This window comes from Neolamprologus brichardi, unplaced genomic scaffold, assembly GCF_056152115.1.
Source record: "Neolamprologus brichardi isolate AB-2024 unplaced genomic scaffold, ASM5615211v1 NODE_ptg000039l+_length_168595_cov_1, whole genome shotgun sequence".
Classification (NCBI taxonomy): domain Eukaryota; kingdom Metazoa; phylum Chordata; class Actinopteri; order Cichliformes; family Cichlidae; genus Neolamprologus; species Neolamprologus brichardi.
The window spans coordinates 32339-55095 of record NW_028270041.1 but is presented as its reverse complement, the minus strand read 5'-3'; the positions used below and the strand labels follow the sequence as shown (position 1 = coordinate 55095).

General features: G+C 44.6%; 1 protein-coding gene and 1 long non-coding RNA gene across 3 annotated transcripts; both read left to right on the top strand.

Annotated features, from left to right (window-relative positions):
- Positions 1 to 1946: 1946 nt before the first annotated feature.
- Positions 1947 to 3830, top strand: LOC148095927 (SCAN domain-containing protein 3-like). The gene is made up of 2 exons (XM_087837026.1): positions 1947 to 3071; positions 3228 to 3830. Exons 1-2 carry the CDS (start codon positions 1947 to 1949, stop codon positions 3828 to 3830), a joined length of 1728 nt encoding a protein of 575 aa, XP_087693152.1.
- A 6396-nt stretch (positions 3831 to 10226) lies between these two features.
- On the top strand, positions 10227 to 14932 carry LOC148095926 (uncharacterized). Of its 2 annotated transcripts, XR_015717377.1 has the most exons (4): positions 10227 to 10426; positions 11877 to 13413; positions 13804 to 13926; positions 14081 to 14932. It is a non-coding gene; the product is annotated as an uncharacterized LOC148095926 (long non-coding RNA). The 2 variants fall into 2 exon arrangements; XR_015717376.1 differs by lacking the exon at positions 10227 to 10426 and having other exon boundaries at positions 11190 to 13413.
- The last annotated feature ends 7825 nt before the right edge of the window (positions 14933 to 22757 follow it).

Sequence of the window (22757 nt, the reverse complement as noted above, 5' to 3'; positions counted from 1 at the left end):
GTGGAACAGCCTGCCGGAGGAGCTCAGGGCCGCAGAGAACGTACATGTTTTTAAGAACAGGCTCAAGATCCAACTTTTTAATTTAGCTTTTACTTGACGTTTATTTATTTTATGCTTATTTATTCTATCCTGTTATTCTATTTATTAATTTAGGTTTTACCTAATATTTATCGATTTTATTCTTATTCATTTTTTATCTTCTTACTCTATTTACATTTATATTGTATCCCTTCTTATTTATTTTATCTTTTTACCCTGTATATATCCTGTTGTGTCATATCTCCAGTGTTTCCTCGGCGGGCGCTCTCTGCACCGGCGCTGTAATCGACCGTGGCTGCTGGGGCTCTGGGGGTCCTCTCAGCCTGGCTGGGGGGCTTCTTTGCCTCTCACACGCACTAAGCAGTTGTCAAACTCTCAAACGCAGTAAGCAGTTGTCATACTCTGACACGCACTAAGCAGTTGTCATACTCTCACACACACTAAGCGTAAGTGACGGAGTTACACCGTCCCGGGCCACAGACAGCTGATCTGGGCGCATACACACACCACCACCATTAGTTTCTACAATTACGGTGGCTGCGTGTCTTTTCGTCGACCGGGCAGATAAACAAAAAGGGGTGAGAGGTATATTTTGAGCGGCACAGAGGGTGGCCAACATATTTTTCCCACTTACCTTTAATAAAGTCGGTCGCGTAGACTCGCTGTGATCACCGATTGTACGAGTGGTTATGCAAGCCGATGGTATGGTGTTCCGGGGTTCAAATAGTGGGTTCGGGCACGCTTGAAAGGTCACGAGAACTGCATTATTTTTGTTTGTTTTTTTTGTTATTGTGAAACACTGTAGGCTGCCTGGAATTGGCCATAAATGTCTGTATTTACATATATATGTATTGTAGGAATACAGCTGGAAATAAGCTGAGGAGAAAAGAGTGTTTGGTAAAAGAAATAATAAAGAGATGACGATTATGCCTAGTGGGAGGGGCCATGGGGTAAAAAAGAAGGCTGTTTTTCGGTGAGATGTTACAGAGAGGGTAACATGCAGACTGTGTTTTGTATATAGATGTTTGTTTTGTGTTGACTTAAGTTAGTTTTCTATTTTCTTTGTAAATAATCTTTTGTGCACCTGGGAGGCCGGCAGAATAAACTATCCACACTGAATGCTTCCTGACTACGCCTGCATTTGTTCGGGAGAAGTTTCAGAGAGGACCCCGCGACATATGGTGTCAGGAGTGGGATGGCTAGTCGGAAGAGGAAAACGCGCCTCCCAGTTAAGCGCACAGGGCTGCGGTCCCAGCAGCATGAGCTTCCAGTGGAGAAGACAGCAGAGGACCTGGCATGGGACACAGTACCGGCGTCGTCTTCTTCAGCAGAGGAGGAGGAGGAGGTTTCTGGCAGGATTGGTCCAGCATTGCCTACAGCTTCAACCTCAGCACGTGACCCAAACGGAGAGCTGAAATGCGATGATGAGGGACTTCCTGGCGGGACAGCAAAGGAGAGAGGAGGTTTTGTTGGCAGAACTCAGGGGGCTGAGGACTGTTTCCCCTCCCAACGCTCAGCTGCATTCAGATTTTGCTGGTCAGGAAAGCCCAGCCCAAGCACCAGCCGGAGCAAGCACCACAGCAGCAACGGCCACGCCAAGCACCGCAACAGCAAGCAGCCCCAGAATGGTACTGCCTACACCTGCACACCAAAGAGGATACCGGGATCCCCCAGAGGAGGTTCCCTCTCTTCAGTCAAAAGCAGTGACCAACAGCCTCATCCAGTCAGTCTCAAAGTGGATGCGATCTGCTGGGCCGAAAATTCCACCCTTTCAGATGGGGGAAGACATTGAGAACTATTTGTGGAGTTTTGAGCGAGTTGCCAAAACCTGGAAATGGCCAGAGAGTGAATGAGCCGGTCGTCTGGTTCCACTGCTATCGGGGAAGGCGTTGGAGGCCTACACTGCAATGGATGAAGAAAGAGCCAATCGTTATGAAGATTTAAAAGCTGCGTTGCTAACCAAATTTGACATTTCCTCTGAGACGTATCGGCAGAAGTTAAGGTCCAATACAGTTCCACCTGGTGAGAGCCCCACTGAGACCTATTATCGCCTGAAGGGCCTCTATCGGCGCTGGATCCGACCAGAGCAGCATATTAAAGAAGAGATGGGAGAAGCTATCATCTTGGAGCAGTTAATCCGGGTACTTCCAGGGGAGGTGAGGACCAGGGTGAGGGAGCATGAGCCAGCAGATGGACTGACTGCTGCTAAGCTGGTGTCACAGTACTTCAATGCGCGTAAAGGAGCACCACCTGCATGCTCATCTGGGACGCCACAGCGACCACCACTCCCATCATCGGGTCTTCTGAAGAGGGAGAGCAACCCAAAGCCACCAGAAAACCCCAAGGCATCAAACTTACGAGCAGCGGGTAAGGACTGTCTTTGTTATTATTGCCAGCAGCCAGGTCATAAAGCCTCGGTATGCCCTATCCGGAAGGCTAAAGTCACTGGTGCCTGCTATGCACCCCGGCTGGAGATGGAGCCCACAAGGGTCCAGCCAGTGGATGTGCAACGCTATAAAAAAGTAAAGGTCAATGGTCAGCAGGCTACTGCTTTGCTGGACACTGGTAGTTTTATGTCTTTAATTAAGCATAGTTTGGTACCAGTGAACAGTGTGGACTATAGCAGACAGGAAGAAGTTTTATGTGCGCATGGTGATCAACATCCATACCCAAAAGTGGAGGTAACAGTGACTATTAATGAACAGCCCTACCTGTTGTCAGTTGGGGTGGTAAAGAACTTGCCTGTAGAGGTTATTCTGGGGATGGACTTGCCTGTACTCATAGACTTGCTGCAAGAAAAAGAAGAACAGTGGACAGAGACTGATGTGGGGGATAAGGGGAATGCTAAATTAAATGTGTCTGGCCCAGTGGTCACTAGAGCCCAGGCGAAGGCTGGATGCCAACCCTTGCCAGACTTTGACAGTAGTCTGTGTGAGGGTGGCACTAATGGGCCAAGAAAATCCCGCTGCCAACGCCGCTTTGAGAAGCAGCTATGGTCAAAGGGGCCGGACACAAAGAGCATGAAATGCGATGTACCAGAAAATATCCCTTTGTTGCAAAGGGAGGATGAAACGTTGAAAGTTTTGTTTGCTAATGTGACTGAAGGGGAAACTGGAAAATGGGGAGGGAAAGAGAAGTTCATTGTTGACAAAAATGTGTTGTATGCTGTTGACGGTGACCACCAACAGCTTGTGACAGCTTGTCATCAGTACATTTTGGTGGTGTGTGATTATGCGACTCGTTTCCCAGAAGCTTTCCCTCTGCGTGCGCTCACGGCACCCAATGTTCTGCGTGCACTGGTACAGCTGTTCTCCCGGGTGGGGATACCAGATGAGATTTTGACCGACCAAGGGACTAACTTTACCTCTAGGTTGATGCAGCTCTTCCACAACCAGCTAGGCATCTCTGCCATCAGGACGTCACCCTACCATCCACAGACAGATGGGTTGGTGGAGAGGTTCAACCAAACTCTGAAGAGGATGCTGCAGAAGTTTGTGTCAGACACTGGGAAAGACTGGGACCAGTGGCTACCCTTCCTGCTGTTTGCGTACAGAGAAGTTCCCCAGGCTTCCACTGGTTTCTCACCATTCGAGCTACTCTATGGTTGGGATGTGCAGGGGCCGTTGGATCTCCTCCGGAAGGGTCGGGAGTCTCCTGCTTCTGCTCCAAATGATAAAGGAGTGGTGCAATTTGTGCTGGAAATGAGAGATCGGTTGGGGAGATACCATGAAGAGGCCGAGGTCAACCTGCGAGACGCTCAACGAAGCCAGAAGACCTGGTATGACCAATAGGCCCGGCAACGTGAATTTCAATCTGGTCAAAAGGTGTTGTTACTTCTCCCCTCAGCCAACAGTAAACTTCTGGCGAAATGGCAAGGGCCATACAAGGTTCTTCGCAGAATGGGGCCAGTGACCTATGAGATTCATCTTCCTGAAAAGAGGAAACCGAAGCAGACTTACCATGTGAATCTCCTGAAAGAATGGGAAGAGCGTGCCCACCAGGCCCCTGCGAAAGCTCTGATGGCAAGAGAAGTGCCAAGAGAAGGGAAGACAGAACCCGAGCAGGGAGCCGATCCAATGTCTCCGGTGCTGACTCATCTTACCCCACAGCAGGCTGCTGAGCTACTCCAAATCCTTCGGTAGACTCCATCTCTGTGTTCAGTTAACCCCGGCAGGACCACCCTTGTCGAACATGTGATATGCCTAAAGGATGGACATCCCAACGTCCATACCGGGTTCCACAACACTTAGTGGATAAATTGCGACAGGAGAAGATGCTGGTCTTGGGGTGATAGAGCCGTCCTGCTCAGAGTGGTGTAGCCCGGTGGTCATCATCTTCAAGAAAGATGGCTCCCTACGCATCTGCATTGATTTCCGGAAGCTTAATTCCATTTCAGAGTTTGATGCCTACCCCATGCCTCGAATCGAGGGTTTGCTGGAGAAGATTGGAGCGGCCAGGTACATCACCACCCTGGATCTGTGCAAAGGTTACTGGCAAGTGCCACTGGAGGAGTCTTCTCGACCGTACAACGCCTTCAGGACACCTGCCGGCCTGTTCCAGTTCACGGTGATGCCATTTGGGCTACATGGGGCTCCGGCCACCTTCCAAAGGCTGATGGACAAATTACTACAGGGGTGTGACCCCTATAGTGCCGCCTACCTGGATGATGTAGTGATCTTCAGCAACACCTGGGAAGAGCATCAGCAGCACCTGTCCGAAGTCCTGGGAAGAATCCATAAGGCAGGGTTGACCCTCAACCCCTCTAAATGTGAGTGGGCACGGCAGGAGACCCGCTACCTTGGCTACCAAGTGGGCAGAGGTGTGGTGCGCCCGCAGATGGATAAAGTGGATTTTATCCAGAACTGCCCTCGGCCTCGCACCAGCCCCTTCCTGGGGCTGGTTGGCTGGTACCAAAGATTTGTGCCCCAGTTTGCAACTATTGCGGCCCCTCTTACTGCTATGACCAGCAAGGACCAACGGAATCCTGTCACATGGACAGCGGAATGTGAACAAGCTTTCAAAAGGCTGAAAACCTGCCTGTGTACGACCCCAGTTCTCAGGAGCCCAGACTTCAGGAAGAAATTTCTGGTCCAGGTGGATGCCTCCAAAAGCGGCCTGGGAGCAGTGCTGGCCCAAGGGGACCCTGGAGAAGAGCTTCCGGTCCTATACCTAAGCCAAAAGCTGCTGCCACGAGAGACCAACTACTCAACTGTGGAGAAGGAGGCCTTGGCCATTAAGTGGGCACTGGAGAAACTCAGGAATTATTTACTTGGAAGGGAGTTTGAGTTGGAAACTGATCACCGAGCGCTCACCTGGATCCATTCCATGAAGGACCATAACAGCCGACTGACACGCTGGTACCTTTCACTGCAGCCGTTCAGATTCACCATCCGTCAAAGACCAGGCAAGCTCACTGTAGTGGCAGATTATCTCTCCAGGTTGCCGCACAACGCCAACCTTCAGGTGGAAGGGGATGATGTAACGGAGTTACACCGTCCCGGGCCACAGACAGCTGATCTGGGCGCATACACGCACCACCACCATTAGTTTCTACAATTACGGTGGCTGCGTGTCTTTTCGTCGACCGGGCAGATAAACAAAAAGGGGTGAGAGGTATATTTTGAGCGGCGCAGAGGGTGGCCAACATATTTTTCCCACTTACCTTTAATAAAGTCGGTCGCGTAGACTCGCTGTGATTGCCGATTGTACGAGTGGTTATGCAAGCCGATGGTATGGTGTTCCGGGGTTCAAATAGTGGGTTCGGGCGCGCTTGAAAGGTCACGTGAACTGCATTATTTTTGTTTGTTTTTTTGGTTATTGTGAAACACTGTAGGCTGCCTGGAATTGGCCATAAATGTCTGTATTTACTTATATATGTATTGTAGGAATACAGCTGGAAATAAGCTGAGGAGAAGAAATAATAAAGAGATGACGATTATGCCTAGTGGGAGGGGCCATGGGGTATAAAAGAAGGCTGTCAGGGCCTACCTGGGTTTTTTCGGTGAGATGTTACAGAGAGGGTAACATGCAGACTGTGTTTTTTATATAGATGTTTGTTTTGTGTTGACTTAAGTCAGTTTTCTATTTTTTTTGTAAAAAATCTTTTGTGCACCTGGGAGGCCGGCAGAATAAACTATCCACACTGAATGCTTCCTGACTACGCCTGCATTTGTTCGGGAGAAGTTTCGGAGAGGACCCCGCAACAAGTTTACATACTCTCACACGCACTAAGCAGTTGACATACTCGGACACGCACTGAACAGTTGTCATACTCTCACATGCACTGAGCAGTTGACATACTCTCACATGTACTGAGCAGTTGACATACTCTCACACGCACTGAGCAGTTGACATACTCTCACATGCACTGAGCAGTTGACATACTCTCACATGCACTGAGCAGTTGACATACTCGGACACGCACTGAACAGTTGTCATACTCTGACACGCATTAAGCAGTTGTCATACTCTCACATGCACTGAACAGTTGACATACTCTCACATGCACTGAACAGTTGACATACTCTGACACGCATTGAGCAGTTGTCATACTCTCACATGCACTGAGCAGTTGACATACTCTCACATGCACTGAGCAGTTGACATACTCGGACACGCACTGAACAGTTGTCATACTCTGACACGCATTAAGCAGTTGTCATACTCTCACATGCACTGAGCAGTTGACATACTCTCACATGCACTGAGCAGTTGACATACTCTGACACGCATTAAGCAATTGTCATACTCTCACACGCACTGAGCAGTTGACATACTCTGACACGCATTAAGCAGTTGTCATACTCTCACATGCACTGAGCAGTTGACATACTCTCACATGCACTGAGCAGTTGACATACTCTGACACGCATTAAGCAATTGTCATACTCTCACATGCACTGAGCAGTTGACATACTCTGACACGCATTAAGCAATTGTCATACTCTCACACGCACTGAGCAGTTGTCATACTCTCACACGCACTGAGCAGTTGTCATACTCTCACACGCACTGAGCAGTTGTCATACTCTCACACGCACTGAGCAGTTGTCATACTCTGACACGCATTGAGCAGTTGTCATACTCTGACACGCACTGAGCAGTTGACATACTCTGACACGCACTGAGCAGTTGACATACTCTGACACGCATTGAGCAGTTGTCATACTCTGACACGCACTGAGCAGTTGACATACTCTGACACGCATTGAGCAGTTGTCATACTCTGACACGCGCTGAGCAGTTGACATACTCTCACACGCACTGAGCAGTTGACATACTCTGACACGCACTGAGCAGTTGTCATACTCTCAAACGCACTGAGCAGTTGTCATACTCTCAAATGCACTGAGCAGTTGTCATACTCTCAAACGCACTGAGCAGTTGTCATACTCTGACACGCACTGAGCAGTTGTCATACTCTCACACGCACTGAGCAGTTGACAAACTCTGATACGCATTAAGCAGTTGTCATACTCTCACATGCATTGAGCAGTTGACATACTCTCACACGCGCTGAGCAGTTGACATACTCTGACACGCATTGAGCAGTTGACATACTCTCACACGCATTGAGCAGTTGACATACTCTGACACGCATTAAGCAGTTGTCATACTCTCACATGCATTGAGCAGTTGACATAGTCTCAAACGCACTGAGCAGTTGACATACTCTCACACGCGCTGAGCAGTTGACATACTCTGACACGCACTAAGCAGTTGTCCCCCAAAGAAACCAAATTCCTAGAAATCCAATAACGGAAATGTTTGCACACAGTTGTCATTATGTGCAGAGGTCCACCCTACCAGCCAACCTCAGATCTCCACGCATACACAAACTAAGGCACATAAGTCTGCACACATCCAGACATTAACAGATACACACACATGGCCACCCTTTATATCGGTGGACCTCCACCAGGCCTCACTGCACTCCTCTTCTCAGAGAAACACTCAACAGAAGAGTTGAGAAACACAAAACTTGTGAGATCTGAATGTCCTGGTGAGTCTCCACCTGTTACAGGTGGGTGCTGCCTGGACTGTCTCAAGACAGACCAGACCAGGTGCACCACAAACACTTCAAACCTCATTTCAGGACAAAAACTAAAAGAACAACATAAACAAGGAGAAAACTTGCATTAGAAACATGCAGGGTTAGAGGAGACGGCAGCCATGTAGAGGTGAGCCTGTGTGAGTCCGTTTTCTTTTAGTGAACAACAGAAAAAAAGAAAAAAGAAAGAAAACTTACCTTAAAAATCTGTAGGGTTGTTTTCTCTGAGACATGTTGGAATCTGTAAACAGTTACTCCGAAAAGGATCCAGATGTTTCAAAATACTTCTCTGGCGAACGTTTCAATTCTGCGAACATAAATGCTGTGATTAATGGACTAAAAGTCATCGCTTCTCACCCCTATTTATGGATTCAAGGATCAAAGGATCAAATTGGTGGTAAGACTCTAAATATATGTGATGTCATAATCCTGTTAGTTTGGAATACACAAAACAATAAGCACAGTTGTACAGACACATACACAAACTCCCAAAAACTAGCCAGCCCTCATGAGGAGGTTGAGACGCCATCCAGGTGCGGGAAAGAAAGCAGGAAAAACCGGGAGCGGGCCGCCTCACCGCTCTTTACATTAATGGACCGCCCCAAAGAAATCCAAACACGGAAATGCTTGCACACACATGTGATTATGCGCAGAGGTCCATCCTACCAGCCAACCTCAGATCTCCATGCAGGCACATATGAATGCACATACATTTACACACATCCAGAGATAAACTCCCCCAAAGAAATCCGAACATGGAAACTTTTGCGCACACTGCACACACATTCAGAGTTCATAATGTACTGGTGAGTCTCCACCTGTTACAGGTGGATGCAACCTGGACTGTCTCAAGACAGACGAGACCAGATCCACCAAAGAAACTGCAGATGTGAGGACATGCGTCTTTTTGAAATATATAAAACAATAAACACGGTCGTGCAGACACATACACTCACACAGGCTGCGAAAGCCTAGCCAGCCCTCGTGATGGGGTGGACCTCCTCCAGGCCTCACTGCCTTCCCCTCCTGAGAGAAACCCTTTATAGAAGAGTTGAGAAAGACACAATTTGTGAGGTCTGAATGTTCTGGTGAGTCTCCACCTGTTGCAGGTGAGTGCAGCCTGGACTGTCTCGAGACAGACCAGATCAGCTGCACCACAGACACTTCATACCTCATCTCAGGAGAAAAACTGAAAGAACAACATAAAAAAGGAGAAAACCGACCTCAGAAACATGGCCAACATCTGTTTGATTAGACTAACAAATAATGGTTGACCATTTTCAGGTGCTCGCCTAACCTTCAGTAGTTGTTCGAGGTCATTGAAACGCTTAGGTTTTATATATCCATGTTCCTTGGATTGATAATCTGTCTCGTATTGAAATTGTTCTTTGGTCAGTTTTGCCTGTTGCAGAATTTCAGGGTCGCTCTTGTTGACTTTAATAGCCACGATCTGTCTGTTTGCTCTGTGAATTGGTTAGAAACAAAACTGAACTTGTTTTGGTTTCTTTTGTAAAATGCTCTGAAAACATCTGGAAAGGGTTTGGGTTGGTGTCAGGTCAACGTCCGTTATGCCATAAAGTATAATGGGTGAGTGCTCGTATTATGGGTTTTGGGATCAAAGCAAAGCTACCACGTCATGAAGGATCGAAGCAAAGCTACCGCGTCACAAGGGATCAAAGTGATTCTAATGTATGCGCAGGCGCACACACACATGTTTGTTTGTGTAATATTGTTCACACTAAATTTGACCGTAGGCAATTTAATATGAGTCAATCAAAGAAAATGTTAGTTTTGGAGAATTTTGAAATTACGAAAATGACAATTACGAGAATTTTTGTTCGTGTATTTTTTTTCTTTTGCATAACATGTCGAGCTTTTCTGTATATAGCCATGTCGTAGATTCCGAAGCAAACAAGAAATTGATGAAAATGTTCTATTTTATTTTAACAATCATCAACTGCATATGCAGGTTTCGTACGGGTGCTTGAAATCCTTGAAAAATCTTGGATATATTGTAGTGCTTCTATTTCGGATTTGGTGCTTAAAACGTCTTGAAACTGTATTTCATTCACCACAAATAACTATCTGACTGAATAGTTTTCTTATCAGATAGAGAAATAAAATGGCAAAGTCTAAAAGCAACATTTCTCTGCCTGGGCTGCCTTGTACCTCTGCACGTCAGTCTGTTTCAATGTGTGACCCCCCCTCCCCGAACAGTCGGGGGTGAGCGCACTAACGTGCCTGGAGGCCGTTTTAATGAGTGTTTGCTGGAAAACGAAAAATACAAGAAGGAGTCTGCAAGAAGGATTTGTACGTTTTCACTGTGGAGGAGTTTGCGTAAGTCCTAGTAAATCATTTTCTTCAGTGTGGACGTTACACATGCTAATTTTTAAAATCGTTTTTATTATTTTGCTAGCTAGCAAACTCGCGGGATAAATGATTGAAATGCACTCAGTGTGATGCAATACGGTGCCGCTATTCTAACAGTTAGTTATTGCAGGGTAATTTCTGGAATATGCTGTGAATTTAACCAAGATTACACAGCAGTAGCAGTAATGCGAGTTACTTCCCCAAAGTGAAAGCTTTAAACGTTAGCCCGATGCTTAACTAGCCAACTCAAGCTTTCTGATTGAAGGCTAAAAGCATTGTTGTCACCAAGTAAACAGAATATTGATTCTATTTTGGTGTATTGCTGCAGTTTTTTTCAAGTATTAACTTGGTGCTTTTGGCAACCTTAGGGGGAAATAATGGTAATATGACTGATCCATATGGACACAAAGAATATAGACTTTTTTGTGCTACCGAAGTTCCGTGGCTTTCATTCAAAATCTGTTTATCGTTAAACAACTTGAAGATTATAATGGCTTCAAACTCACATTGAGGCCTGTGGGGCACTATCAGCCACTGAAACAGTAGACAAATGAATATTTCATACCTTAAGGCTGCCTGTTTATTTAAGGGAGATGAACAATACATTATAATTGTATATAATAATATCACAGATGATAGATTAAATAGGTTTTTGATAGATGCTTGTGCATTGTTAAAGTCTTATATGTTGAATTGATCTGAGTATGTCATCTGTTCAAAGCCTCTCCCAATCAGTGCTGTTCTCTATGCCTGTCTTACTCTACATGATCTTTTTTAACATCAGCATGCTAAAGGACTTGTTTGGAAGAGACTGCTATTTTATACGCTAAAATATGTTTTTCTTCTGGTTGGTGAAAACACTTTATTATCCTCTAATAGATTTTTTAAATGCTTGGTGATGGTAGTACCCAAAACTAGCTGCATCAGGTACTTCCCTGTGTATTTGGAGAGGATCAGAAGTCCCAGGAATACAAAAGCAACTAATTATTTATCTGCACAGCCGTACAAGTGGCTGACTGCTAGTTTGGTCCTCTGAGGCCGTGTCCTAGTCAGTGTGTCTCGCTAGATTTCTCTCTCTTCTGTTAATTGAGCATTTTTGTTTGTTTTGTGCAGTTCTGGTTAATAAGTGAAATTAATAAAAGCCGCAGAAATATTTTCATTGCATTTCTGTTTGTTCTGTACTTGCTAACTGTCAGTTCAGAAGAAAATGTAGCTGCTGTTTGCCAACAAACTCAGTTCCTTTGCCCGATAATTTCCTTCCAAAAAATGCCTACATATATATTTATAAGCTGAGTTATTATATAGCTGAATAATTATATCTTTCAATTAATAACTAATAATGTTTTATTTTAAATTTGTGTCTTTTAGCTTCTTCTGCTTATTATTGTTATCCATCCATTTTCTTCTGCTTATCAAGGACTGGTTTACCCGGGCAGCAGCCTAAGCAGAGAAGCCCACATCTCCCTCTCCCCAGCCACCTCCTCCACTTCTTCTGGGATAACACCAAGACATCCTCAGGCCAGCTGAGAGATATAGCCTCTCCAGAGTGTCCTAGGTCTGCCCTGGGCCTCTTTCTCCTTTTCTCATCAGCCTCTCTTCAACGTGTAGGAATAGCAGCTCTACTCTGAGCCCCTTTTGAGTAACTGAACTCCTCAGCCTGTCTTTAAGGGAGAGGCAACACCCTTAGAGAAAGCTCGTGTTTTTCATCTGTCAGTCCTCTGCTCACCTGTCCCCAAACTCGTAAACAAGAGAAGATTAAAGTCCTCCGCTTGATGCTGCAAGTCATTGTTTTTTATTGTCTTTTTCTTAATATATTCAGATCATTCTAAAAATATCTGTACAACAGTTTGTTTATGCAGTCAGCATTTGTATATATACAGCAGTATTCTCAAACAAGCAACAGTGAACGCACCTGTGTGAGGCAAATTCCACAATCACAGTTCAATCAGTCCCCCCACCCTGACACTTTTTTCCACTTTAAGTGAGGAAATGGAATTAAATCTGACACATCTTTATCTTTTTTGGACATATCAACATATCTTTTTAAGGTTAAGAGAATATGGTCATCAGATTGGAGAAGCTGAACAATCAGAGCTGTGATAATGATATTTAAGGATATTTAAGGTGTGTTGACTGGTTCATAACGTCAGCTCATGTGAGAAAACATCCCATGCTAAAAGTTGCCGCTAGCTGCTGGTTGATGGTGAATTTATTGTGTGTTTCCACCGTCTGTACAGATGAAGAGTAGCAGAGCTGGAGATGAGGCAGGAGGAAAAGTTGACTCAATTCAATTTCAGTTTATTTATATAGCGTTAATCACAACAACAGTCACCTCAAGACACTTTATACTGCAAGGTGGAGGCCCTATTGTAATACAGAGGAAACTAAATGATCAAAACAAGCCCTTTGAGCGAGCACTTGGTGACTGTGGGAAGGAAAAACACCATTTTAACTGGAAGAAACTTCCAGTAGAAGCAGGTATAGGGAGGGGCAGCCTCTGAGGACTGGTTGGGGTTGAGGGGAGGGAGAAAGGACAAAGGACACGCTGTGGAAGAGAGCCACTCTATGAGCTGTTCATTCAGTTTGTGGTTTAGCTCGACTCCATGACGTTTCTGAACTAATGCTTTGCTCAGTTAATGTTGCAATGAATTATGGGTGGATTTTACTGATATTCTATCTTTATGTTGTCACCAAACACATCTACAGATTTAGGATTAGCTACAGGCTCCTCTACCCCTGCTAGCCCTTCTGTCCTGCCCAGGATGGCGCCCCTGGTGCCCCCTCATAAGGTCCAGCAGTCCTACTGTCCATCCAACAGCTCCTTCTCCCCTCTTACAGCCCCTATGGGAGCTCCATCTGTGGTGGCTACAGGCCTTACAGCTACAGCTACGGTGGCGGCTACAGCCTGGGAGGATACAGACACACACCTCACCTTGAGGACGTCCCCCCAGCAGGTTTGTGCAGCAGGCTGAAGAGATGGAACAGCAAGCACTCACATATTCATATGAGTACATTTAGTTGTTTTGAGAGGTGTACTCAACACAGGACAGTGGCTGCAGGTGCTAATTGTTTTGAGTTCAAAGTAATTAAGGCTGCTGTTGCAAAGTTTGATAATAGAATCTGAAGCTGGTAATGTTCAGGGCTGCAGTACACGTGTAAAGATGAGTCTGCTTGTATGACATCATATGTGCCTTTGTGTAACTCAGTGGCAAATAAATTGGGTACCATAGCTCCATATGCCATTAGTTACTTTACAAGTGTAAGGAAAAGCAGAAGGACTTGTTTTTGGTTCAGACCAGTTAAAATGATGAATGTCTTTCATTCAGTTTCCTTGCTTGGTTTAGACACTAACTGGGCGAGCGAGGAGGACGACCACGTGGTGGCCAGAGGAGAATATGACTTTACAGCTGCTTCTCAGGAGGAGCTTTCTATGCAAGCTGGAGAGATGCTCAACCTCGCTCCTAAAGGTGATGAGCTTTTTACTGGCTGCGGGACATTTGATTCTGAGTGCTTTGACCCAAAACCTTCTGTTTTTGTTTTCCTTATCTTAGAAATAACAGATGAGGGCTCTTCTTTTGTTTGAGCGTGCCCCATGTTTACAACTATCTCCCTCGTGTTTAGAGCTACAGCCCCGTGTGCGTGGCTGGTTCCTGGCCAGCGTGGACGGTGAGACCACCGGCTCGTCCCAGCAAACTACGTTAAGATCCTCAGCAAGAGAAGAGACCGCCGGGCCACAGATGTGGAGAGGCTCGCTCAGGCCCAGCAGGCGAACACGCAGGCACCCCAAACAACCTCAGCTGCACAAATCTGTGTCTCTCCTGCAGCCCATAAACGTACAGCATCTACCCGCATCATGTACAGTACATGAATGACCCGTCTCGTCAGATTCATTAGGCTCAGCTGTGTCCCCCTCCTGAGTTTCCTCGTTTCCCTCTGTGTGTATTTATAGTAGTGATGGCCAAACAAAGCTTTCTGAAGCTTGTGTTTAAAAACGATTCATTACTGGAAGCTTTTTAACACAGTCCTCTGTGGTGACATCTGCTGGTCAAAAATATGAAGAGCAGCTTGAATCTACAAAAAAACTGAACTGCTTCATTATGATTGCCCACTCTGCAGAGTGGAATTCACAATTCACAATTGGACGTCACTGATCACGTGACTGTGGCCAAACGAATCGAGCATCGACAGAGTGCTTCTGAAGCGGTGTGTTGGTTTTTTTGACACACGCGCCGGAGCGTCAGCTTCAAGCGGGCCATCACTAATTTATAGCATTCGTCCTCTTGTGTGCGTTACTGGTCCGTCTGTGTTCCTCCATGCTGTTTTTCCTGCTTGTCATCGTGTTTTAACTCCATTCCCTCGTGTCCAGGTTTCTTATTTGGTTCTCAGCTTTCCCAGTTTAGGTTTTCCTAGTTTTGTTTCTCGCCTCCCTCGCCTTTGTTTGTATGTCACTCTCCATAAATAAAGCTCACTCACATCAGCAGTGCCTGCATCTTGGGTCCTCCATTCATATCTCAACACGCAAACCCTGACATTTATTGTGTAGTTACATACTGCTAGGAAGTGCTGACAAAATATGAAATTATGATGCTATTTATGTAGAGGCACAGTACCAACACAGAACAGCGGGGACACAGAACCAAAACCTAAGAACTAACAAAGACACATCAAGAAATCAAAGATTAATAAAACAAAACAGAAAACACTGAGCCAGCGACCCAGGACCGTGACATTCAGTTTCTCAAGGAGGAATCAAAGCAAACATTTGTTTCTTTTTATGAATAAGAGATTTCCTTTATGGGTTACGTGATGGTGTAAGTTCCAGCACAGCTCATTTAGTGTGCAGAAGTGCTCCGAGGCCCCTATGAAACACATGATTGAAAGAATCTAATAAATTAGAGGGGTGCAGTAGCTGTAGTATGACTTTTTGTTCTCCTGCTGCATGACGACTTTACTTTTTTCTTTTTTTGGTGGGAGGAAGTTGACATCTCAGTCCATTGTGACGTGCAGATCTTTGACTGGCTTATGAACTCCGTCAGGAGGAACTCAGCAGGAGAGGGAAACAAGGACCAACAAACCCGGCTTGGTAAAAAGGAACAAGAACAGAAAAAGTCAACATCATTACACATCCCTGAGCTGTCATTTACACCACCTGTGGCGCTTGATTTATTGGTCACTAAACGTGGTGTGTGTTTGGTGCGTCACTGGCTGCGTGTTCTGTGTTATTTGTCGGTCGTGTGGTTTGGGCGTTGATATTTGACATCACAGCAGAGAGACTGGATGTGATGTCAGACCCCTCTAAATCGTGTAATTTACAGATATTTAATTCCAATGATTTGACTGCATCATTGTGTCTTTGAGTTATGACCCAAACTCTCTTTCAACTTTGTGAATAAATTCACGTCCCCCTGTGACCTCATAATTACACCACAGTTCAGATGGCATGAATGAGTCATGAGGTCACACCAACAGTGACAACATCAGCAGTGACATCACTAAAGTTGCCAGGTGAGTCCATAAATAGAACCCGTGACGTGGAGCAGGTACCGCCGTTTTGGACGATGCCACGACGCAGCTATAGACGCAAACGTGCTTCTCGCCCCGTTCGCAGACTCAGGAGAGCCCACAAGGCCTCGGGTGTCCGCAGACGTGGGAGAAGATACCGTCGCAGACATTAGACAATCCCAATAAACATGTAGGATGAACATCAAAATGTGGTCCAATCAATTTTTTTTTAGATAATATATGTTGTTGTTGTTTTGTGTGTGTTTGTTATCAATGTTGTAAAAAAAGTTAAGCTTAGTAAGCCATCAAGCACTGATTACTCGTAGAAGAGCACCAATAGGAGACAGAACTAATTAGAAGGTGTTATTATTCAGTCTGTACATCGAATAGAAGGCACTAACCACAAGGTGATCTTCAATGCATCTCTGTGTGAATGTGAACGGGGCGAGAAGACCCCCACTGACTGCATGTCGTTAGACTGTGTGAGGAAGCTGGAGAGAACATGCAGACTCCACACAAAGACCCCGGCCTGATGGGGTTAGGGTCCTGAGTTTGATACCCTAAACTGAACGCAGGACAGAGGAAGGGATGGGTGATGTTCATGTGTGCCCAGGTGTATGATGTGGCTCTTTGCGGTGACACAGTAAAAAATGTGGCTGTTTGTCTGTGACTGGTTGGCTGCCCCAGCCCTGGCCCTTCATGTATTTCAGTAATGTCTTTTTCTCCCGTCTCCTCCTCTCGTTTACATGTTTTGCCCTTGTGACCCATTCCTTCTGTCACGTGTGTTTTCCCCCCAGCCATCATGTTCTGTTTGTGCTTAGTTATGTCCATGTCTCATCTCTAGTCCTCTTTTCCCTCTGTATGTATTCACAGTGTACGTGTTCCTCGTCGGTTCGTCATGCTAAGTCTGCGTGTCTTATTCCGTCATGTGTCATGTATCACTCCAAATCTCACTGACTTTAACTGATAATAACTGTTTGCTGAGTGTTATGTCTAAAAGGTATTGCACAATCGCCTCTAGTAGAGGATCAGGTTTGTTTTCCACTGATAATGGATTTTAACATGACTGACCAATGATTGTGGAGCACGTCCATGTAGGATCTTATAAATACAACGAGCAAACTTAAATGTTTTAAAATGTTCAAAACTTAATATATTATATTTCTGACGCATGACGGAAGGAAAAAGTTTCATATTTTAAAAAAATCCAATTTCATATGATCAAATTTATGTCAAAAAGTTCATATTTATTCCTCCTATGTCATGTGTGAGTACTGTACTGTAAATGTCATATATATCAGATGATACTGATAACCTAATGCTAATAACTATGCAGAGGTCTCTAGGCCTCGACTTTTATGGAGCATGTGAAGTTTGGGGCAGAGTGGACAAAGAAAAGTTTCTCAGCAGGTTCAACAGGTTGCTACAACACAGGCCGATGAAGTATTGCACTCACTCATCCAAACTGGCAAACATGTAACATACACCCTAAGACTGATCCTGCTTTTTACTCCTTTGCTATGATTTAATTTGATATTATGTAGCCATGGAGACAGTTTGCATAGATTAGAATGTTAGATTCCTGTGATGTCATCAATGCCCGATGTTTTGTTTTAATGTCTTGTGATAGTTCTAAGTGCAGACAAAGTCAGAGTTCAAGTGAGTTTAGTCCAATTTCTTTCCCTTTTTTTTATTCAAATCAGGCAACAAAGTATCTCTTTTACAGTGACATAGTTTTTTCTTTCCCTTTTTTCCCCTTCCCTTCCTTCCTCTCCCCCTCCTTTTTACATAAAATATAATTACCATTATATAAACGATCATATATCTATGTCTATACATACACATTTATATACCTAGATAAGTATATACAAAGGAGGGGGAAAGGAGAAAAAAAAACCCAGAACAAACAACCCCCCCCCCCCCCCCCTCCCAAGAAAAAAAAAAAAAAAACAATACACCTGCCAATGTGTATAATCTTGGAGCAGATATGGGAGGAGGCCATCCATCCCATCTATAAAGGGTTGCCAAATTAGGTAAAACTGTTTGACATTATCTCTCAGTGAAAATTTAATTTTTTCCAACTGTAAATGATACATTGTGTGTCTTAACAAAGCAGAATGAGTTGGGGGTATAAGGCGTCTTGCAAGCAATGTTATAAAACTCAGAGCACGAATTTGTTTATTATTTAAGCGTTTAACTGTAGCTACACCAAATAGTGCCATTACTGGGTCTGGGGGGTGGGGGGGGGGGGGGGGGGGGGCTGTTCTTTAAAAATATCAGACCAAGTTTTAAATATTTTAGACCAGTAAGTAGTGATATTAGGACATGTCCAAAACATATGTGACAATGAGGCAGAATTCTGGCCACATTGATCACATCTTGAGTCCGCACCTGGAAGCATCCTTGAAACCTTCAATTTAGACAGATGGAGCTTATGCAGGACCTTAAATTGTAGTAGTTGGAAAACGCAGAGAAGACAATTTCCCAGTATGGCTTCTTATGTGTGCACTTTACAATTCTTCTAGTTCCTCCTGTTCTCTTTTTCTAAAACACATTTTCTCTGTAATGCAGGTGGTGATTAAGCATGTTGCTCAGTTTTTAGTCAGCTACCTACCAGTGGTAAGAAATGTTTGTCTTTTTCTGTTGTTTTCCCCCAACGTGTTCCTCAAACAGCCTAATGTTTGAACACTGACCTTGATGTTCTGCTTCTTAATGGTAGAATGACCGAGATTCCCAAGGAGGTGGCAATGCTAATAAAAGTGGGGGCAGGACCAGAGGCTACGAGCAGCAATGTGACGCCCGCATAAAACGACTGGTATGACTTGGAAGACGAAGTCATTATGGTCTTTGAAAGGCCAAAAAAACATAGACTTGGAAGCCTACCTGGCAAACAGAAGAACCTTTGTGCACGAGAGGGAGGTTAAGGTCAGCGAGTGGCAAGATAACATGCAGCTCTTTAGACTTATAGTGCGGCTCCACGTGGTTTGGGAAAAGTATTTAGCTGAAGTGTATTTTATTTATATTAGTTCTTTTTTAACTTGTAGTTCTAAATTAGAAGATTATTGTGATATTGAAATATAAAAATAAAAGTATGGTAAGTATGACTGCACAGGGGCTTTGTGGCCTGGCTGCAGAAGTCACTGGATAGAAAGCTGCTGACGTTTCACTGCATCCTGCACCAAGAGGCATTGTGTGCGCAAACCTTTCCTGTAGAATGCACAGAGGTCATAAATGTTGTCATTCAGATCATCAATAAAATAATGGCAAAAGGTTTAAATGCTCTCCACCTCATTACTGGATGAGGTGGAGAGCATTTACCCTGATCTCCTGCTGTATGACAGAGTCCTGCTGTCCAGAGGAGAGGTGCTGAAACGCTTTGCTCCATGTAAGATAAGATAACTCTTTATTGTCATTGCACAGTCATACATAGTACAGTAGTACAATGAAATTGGAAAATGTCTGGGAGAGGTGAAAGTTTTCATGAGCAGCAAAGGGCTCGCCTTTTCTGCGCTGGAACAGCCAGAGTGGCTGAAAAAGCTGCACTTTGTGGACATTACAGCGAACCAGAAGAAGCTGAATACAAGTCTTCAGGGGAGAGGAGGCACAGCGTTACACATGCTGGAGGAGGTGTTAGCGTTTGAGTGCAAACTGACAGTTAATAAATTCAGAGCATTTGCAGTCTGCAATCGCCACAGTTATTTGGGAAATAATTCCACGAGTTCAGAGAGGAAAAACCCACATTATCCTTCCCCATCACTGCCCTGACCATCGATCCATCCCTGTTAAATGTGACTGGATTTTCAGGTGATACTGAGAACCTTGTTTGAAACATGGAATGCCATCCCGACACATAAACATGAAGAAATATGCATTTGGAGTCCTGACGATCTTCAGATCCACATACGTATGTGAGCAGCTGTTCTCCACCATGAACTGTGTTACAAACAAACACAGCTGACGCCTCACAGACGACAGCTTACAGTCCTGCGTAGATGAAAGTGACTTTGTAACTTGTAACTGTAAATTAAATGTGTAAGTGATATTTATATAGGTGTAAACTTATACACAGCTTTATGCCTTGTTGCTGTTTTAGAAAGAGTTAAAAAATGAATGTCCACTATTTAAACCTTTTGAATGCAGGATATTTTATTAAAGCAATTTAGCAGGAGGGGGAAAAGCCAGCTCACATACTATGATCACATAATGAAATCACTTAATACTCATCTAATTAACCCACTCTTAGCTAATGTTGATCTTTTGAGGAGAGAGATTGAGGAGAGAACGGGCACATCCATGCCTGAAGAGGCCCTTATCTCTGTTTTGCATCCCTGCAACTTCAACACTCCAGGGATTCAGTTGAAATCCAAATCCTCTCAAAGTTATATTTCAAAAAAGAGCAGAGAAAAAGCCAAAAAATACAAAACCCAAGTGTAAGTGTGCAGTTCAGACAGCAGCTGATCTCTGGGCTCTAGAGTCTGACCAATTTGGTCACATTTGCGGCCAAATTTCTCACTGGTGCGACTAATAAAATCCTAGATCGCACCAGCGACCAGCCGTTCAGTACATTAAAAAGAAGTCTCTGCGATCTGAAAGTCTCCGTATCACTCCCGTATCATCACTCCCCGCCTGGCGCTGACTACAGCAGAGTACCTGGCCTACCAGTGTGAGAAACATGTGCTGGTCATCCTCACTGACATGAGTTCCTACGCTGAAGCTCTGAGAGAGGCACGACTGCCTTTACTTTCTTTGGCTCATGTTTAGGTGTTGTTTGTCAAAATAACATCAGTGTAAAAGCCAAATCCCAATGAGTCACAACGTTGTAATATAATGGTATTCAGGGCTCTAGAGTGCGACCATCATTTTAGTCGCATATTTTTCAATGATGCGACTAAAAAAGATCTTTGGTCGCACCGGTGTGACCAGCTGTTCAAAAACGTAAACACAGAGCCGACGCATCACAATCAGCTTTCTCGACTTTCTCACACGGACACGCCGTCGCGGCTGAAAGCCGACAGCTCGCTGACTCTGATACGTCGGCGCGTCGGCGCTTTGTGTTTCCGTCTTTTTTGCGCTCGATTCTGAGCTGCAGGTTTTATCTCTCTCTAACCAAAATTCACTGAAGCAGCAGCAGAAGATCCAAACTACGCTCCACATTTGATCAATGTCGTCATTAATGCCCTCTGACTTTTGCTTCAGCACGATAAAATCACACTTCCTGCACAGCTCTCTCTCTCTGTACTTCAAGAACAGTTTCCCGTCTCAAATCTCTGTTTCCTGCATCATTCATTCGCTTATCACCCACCAGTCTACCGTTGTTTACAGCGCTGTCGGCCGCTCGGACAAGAAAGCCTAATTTCTGCTGTTCAATACTGAAGAAATGTAAACTTTTTAAAACGATGCAATAAAGTGTATCTGCTACAGAAAACAGGGCAGGAAAATCTCCTTCATGTTTTTCTGTTTTATCCTCAGTTACTTTGACACAAAGGCCTCTGCTGTGATGCTCACACCTCTGATGAAGTCTCACATGTGTCAGTGCTGATAAATCATCAGAATTATAATATTTCTGACTGTCTGAGGCAAAATCAAATTGAATGGAATCAGGACCTCGTGAATCGAATGGATTACAGAAATCAGTGATGATACCCAGCCGTAGTGAGCAGCCTAGGCCCGACAGAAGTGGATGTAGCTGTGGGTAAAAAGGTGGAAAGAACTACTGATAACTTTTAAAGTTAAGGCCTGATCCTTCTGAAATTCATAGCCAGCTCTGACACACAGCCATCAATCTCTGGGCGCTGAAAAAGCAGCAGTGTATCCAGAAAACATGGTGGAGGTTAATGAGATCCAGGTGTGAGTAGAATTTTATATAAAGCAGGTGAGATTTTGACTGAGAGGTTCTTATGTTTTGTGAAATAATTGTTGAAAGGCGACGCCAGAAAATAAAGAATACTTAAAAGAAACTTGAACAGTCTGCAGATGCTGTCTTCCTATCACCTTCCATGCTGCTTATGTCACGCTACTTCACAAAGTGTCCCTCTAACACTGCCTTTCAGTGGCAAACAGGTCAGAGGACACAGGATGACATCATACTGTATGCCTATATGACATCATACTGTATGCCTATATGACATCATACTGTATGCCCATATGACATCATACTGTATGCTTATATGACATCTGTCACAGCCCAGCGGCACGAGGTAAATGGGATGGACACAAGTGCAAGATCCAAACCGGAAGCAAGACAGTGAGTGATCAAGAAGGTTCATTTCTTCCCCCACAAATTAAACACACAAGCCAAATTTAAACGAAGCCATTACACTAGTGGGTGCGCTGTCAAAACTAAGGCAGCTAAATGAAAACTAGACAGCTCTAGAATACAGCGGGACAGCTGTGGCAGTGGGGAGGTGGAAGCTGGGCTGGGAAAAATACTGTGAAGAGACCAGGGCATTGGTTTCAGGTGAAGGGGACAGGTGGGGCCCAAAGGAGGAGGACCGCTGTTGGAAACCTACAGGTACGCACCCAGACCATGACAACATCAAGCTGGATACCATACATGACATGAAGCTGTATGCAGACATGACATCATACTTTAAGACTTATGACATCAAGCTGTCTCGATCCAGGACTTCAAGCTGAGGGCATACATGAGATCAGGCTGTATGACACAAATGACATTAATCTGTAAGACTTATAAGACATGAAGCTTGTCAGGGTTATATTGTTGATTGTCATATATGCTTAGAGTTTTATAGTCAATGTCATGTTGGTAGAGGGTTGATCCTTAGGAGTCTGCAAA

Excerpts from the sequence above, each read along its gene's own strand:
- LOC148095927 (XM_087837026.1), top strand. The coding sequence starts at position 1,947 with ATGGATGAAGAAAGAGCCAATCGTTATGAAGATTTAAAAGCTGCGTTG. Across the intron at positions 3,072-3,227 it reads CAAAGAGCATGAAATGCGAT|CTTGTGACAGCTTGTCATCA; the intron begins GTACCAGAAAAT and ends GACCACCAACAG.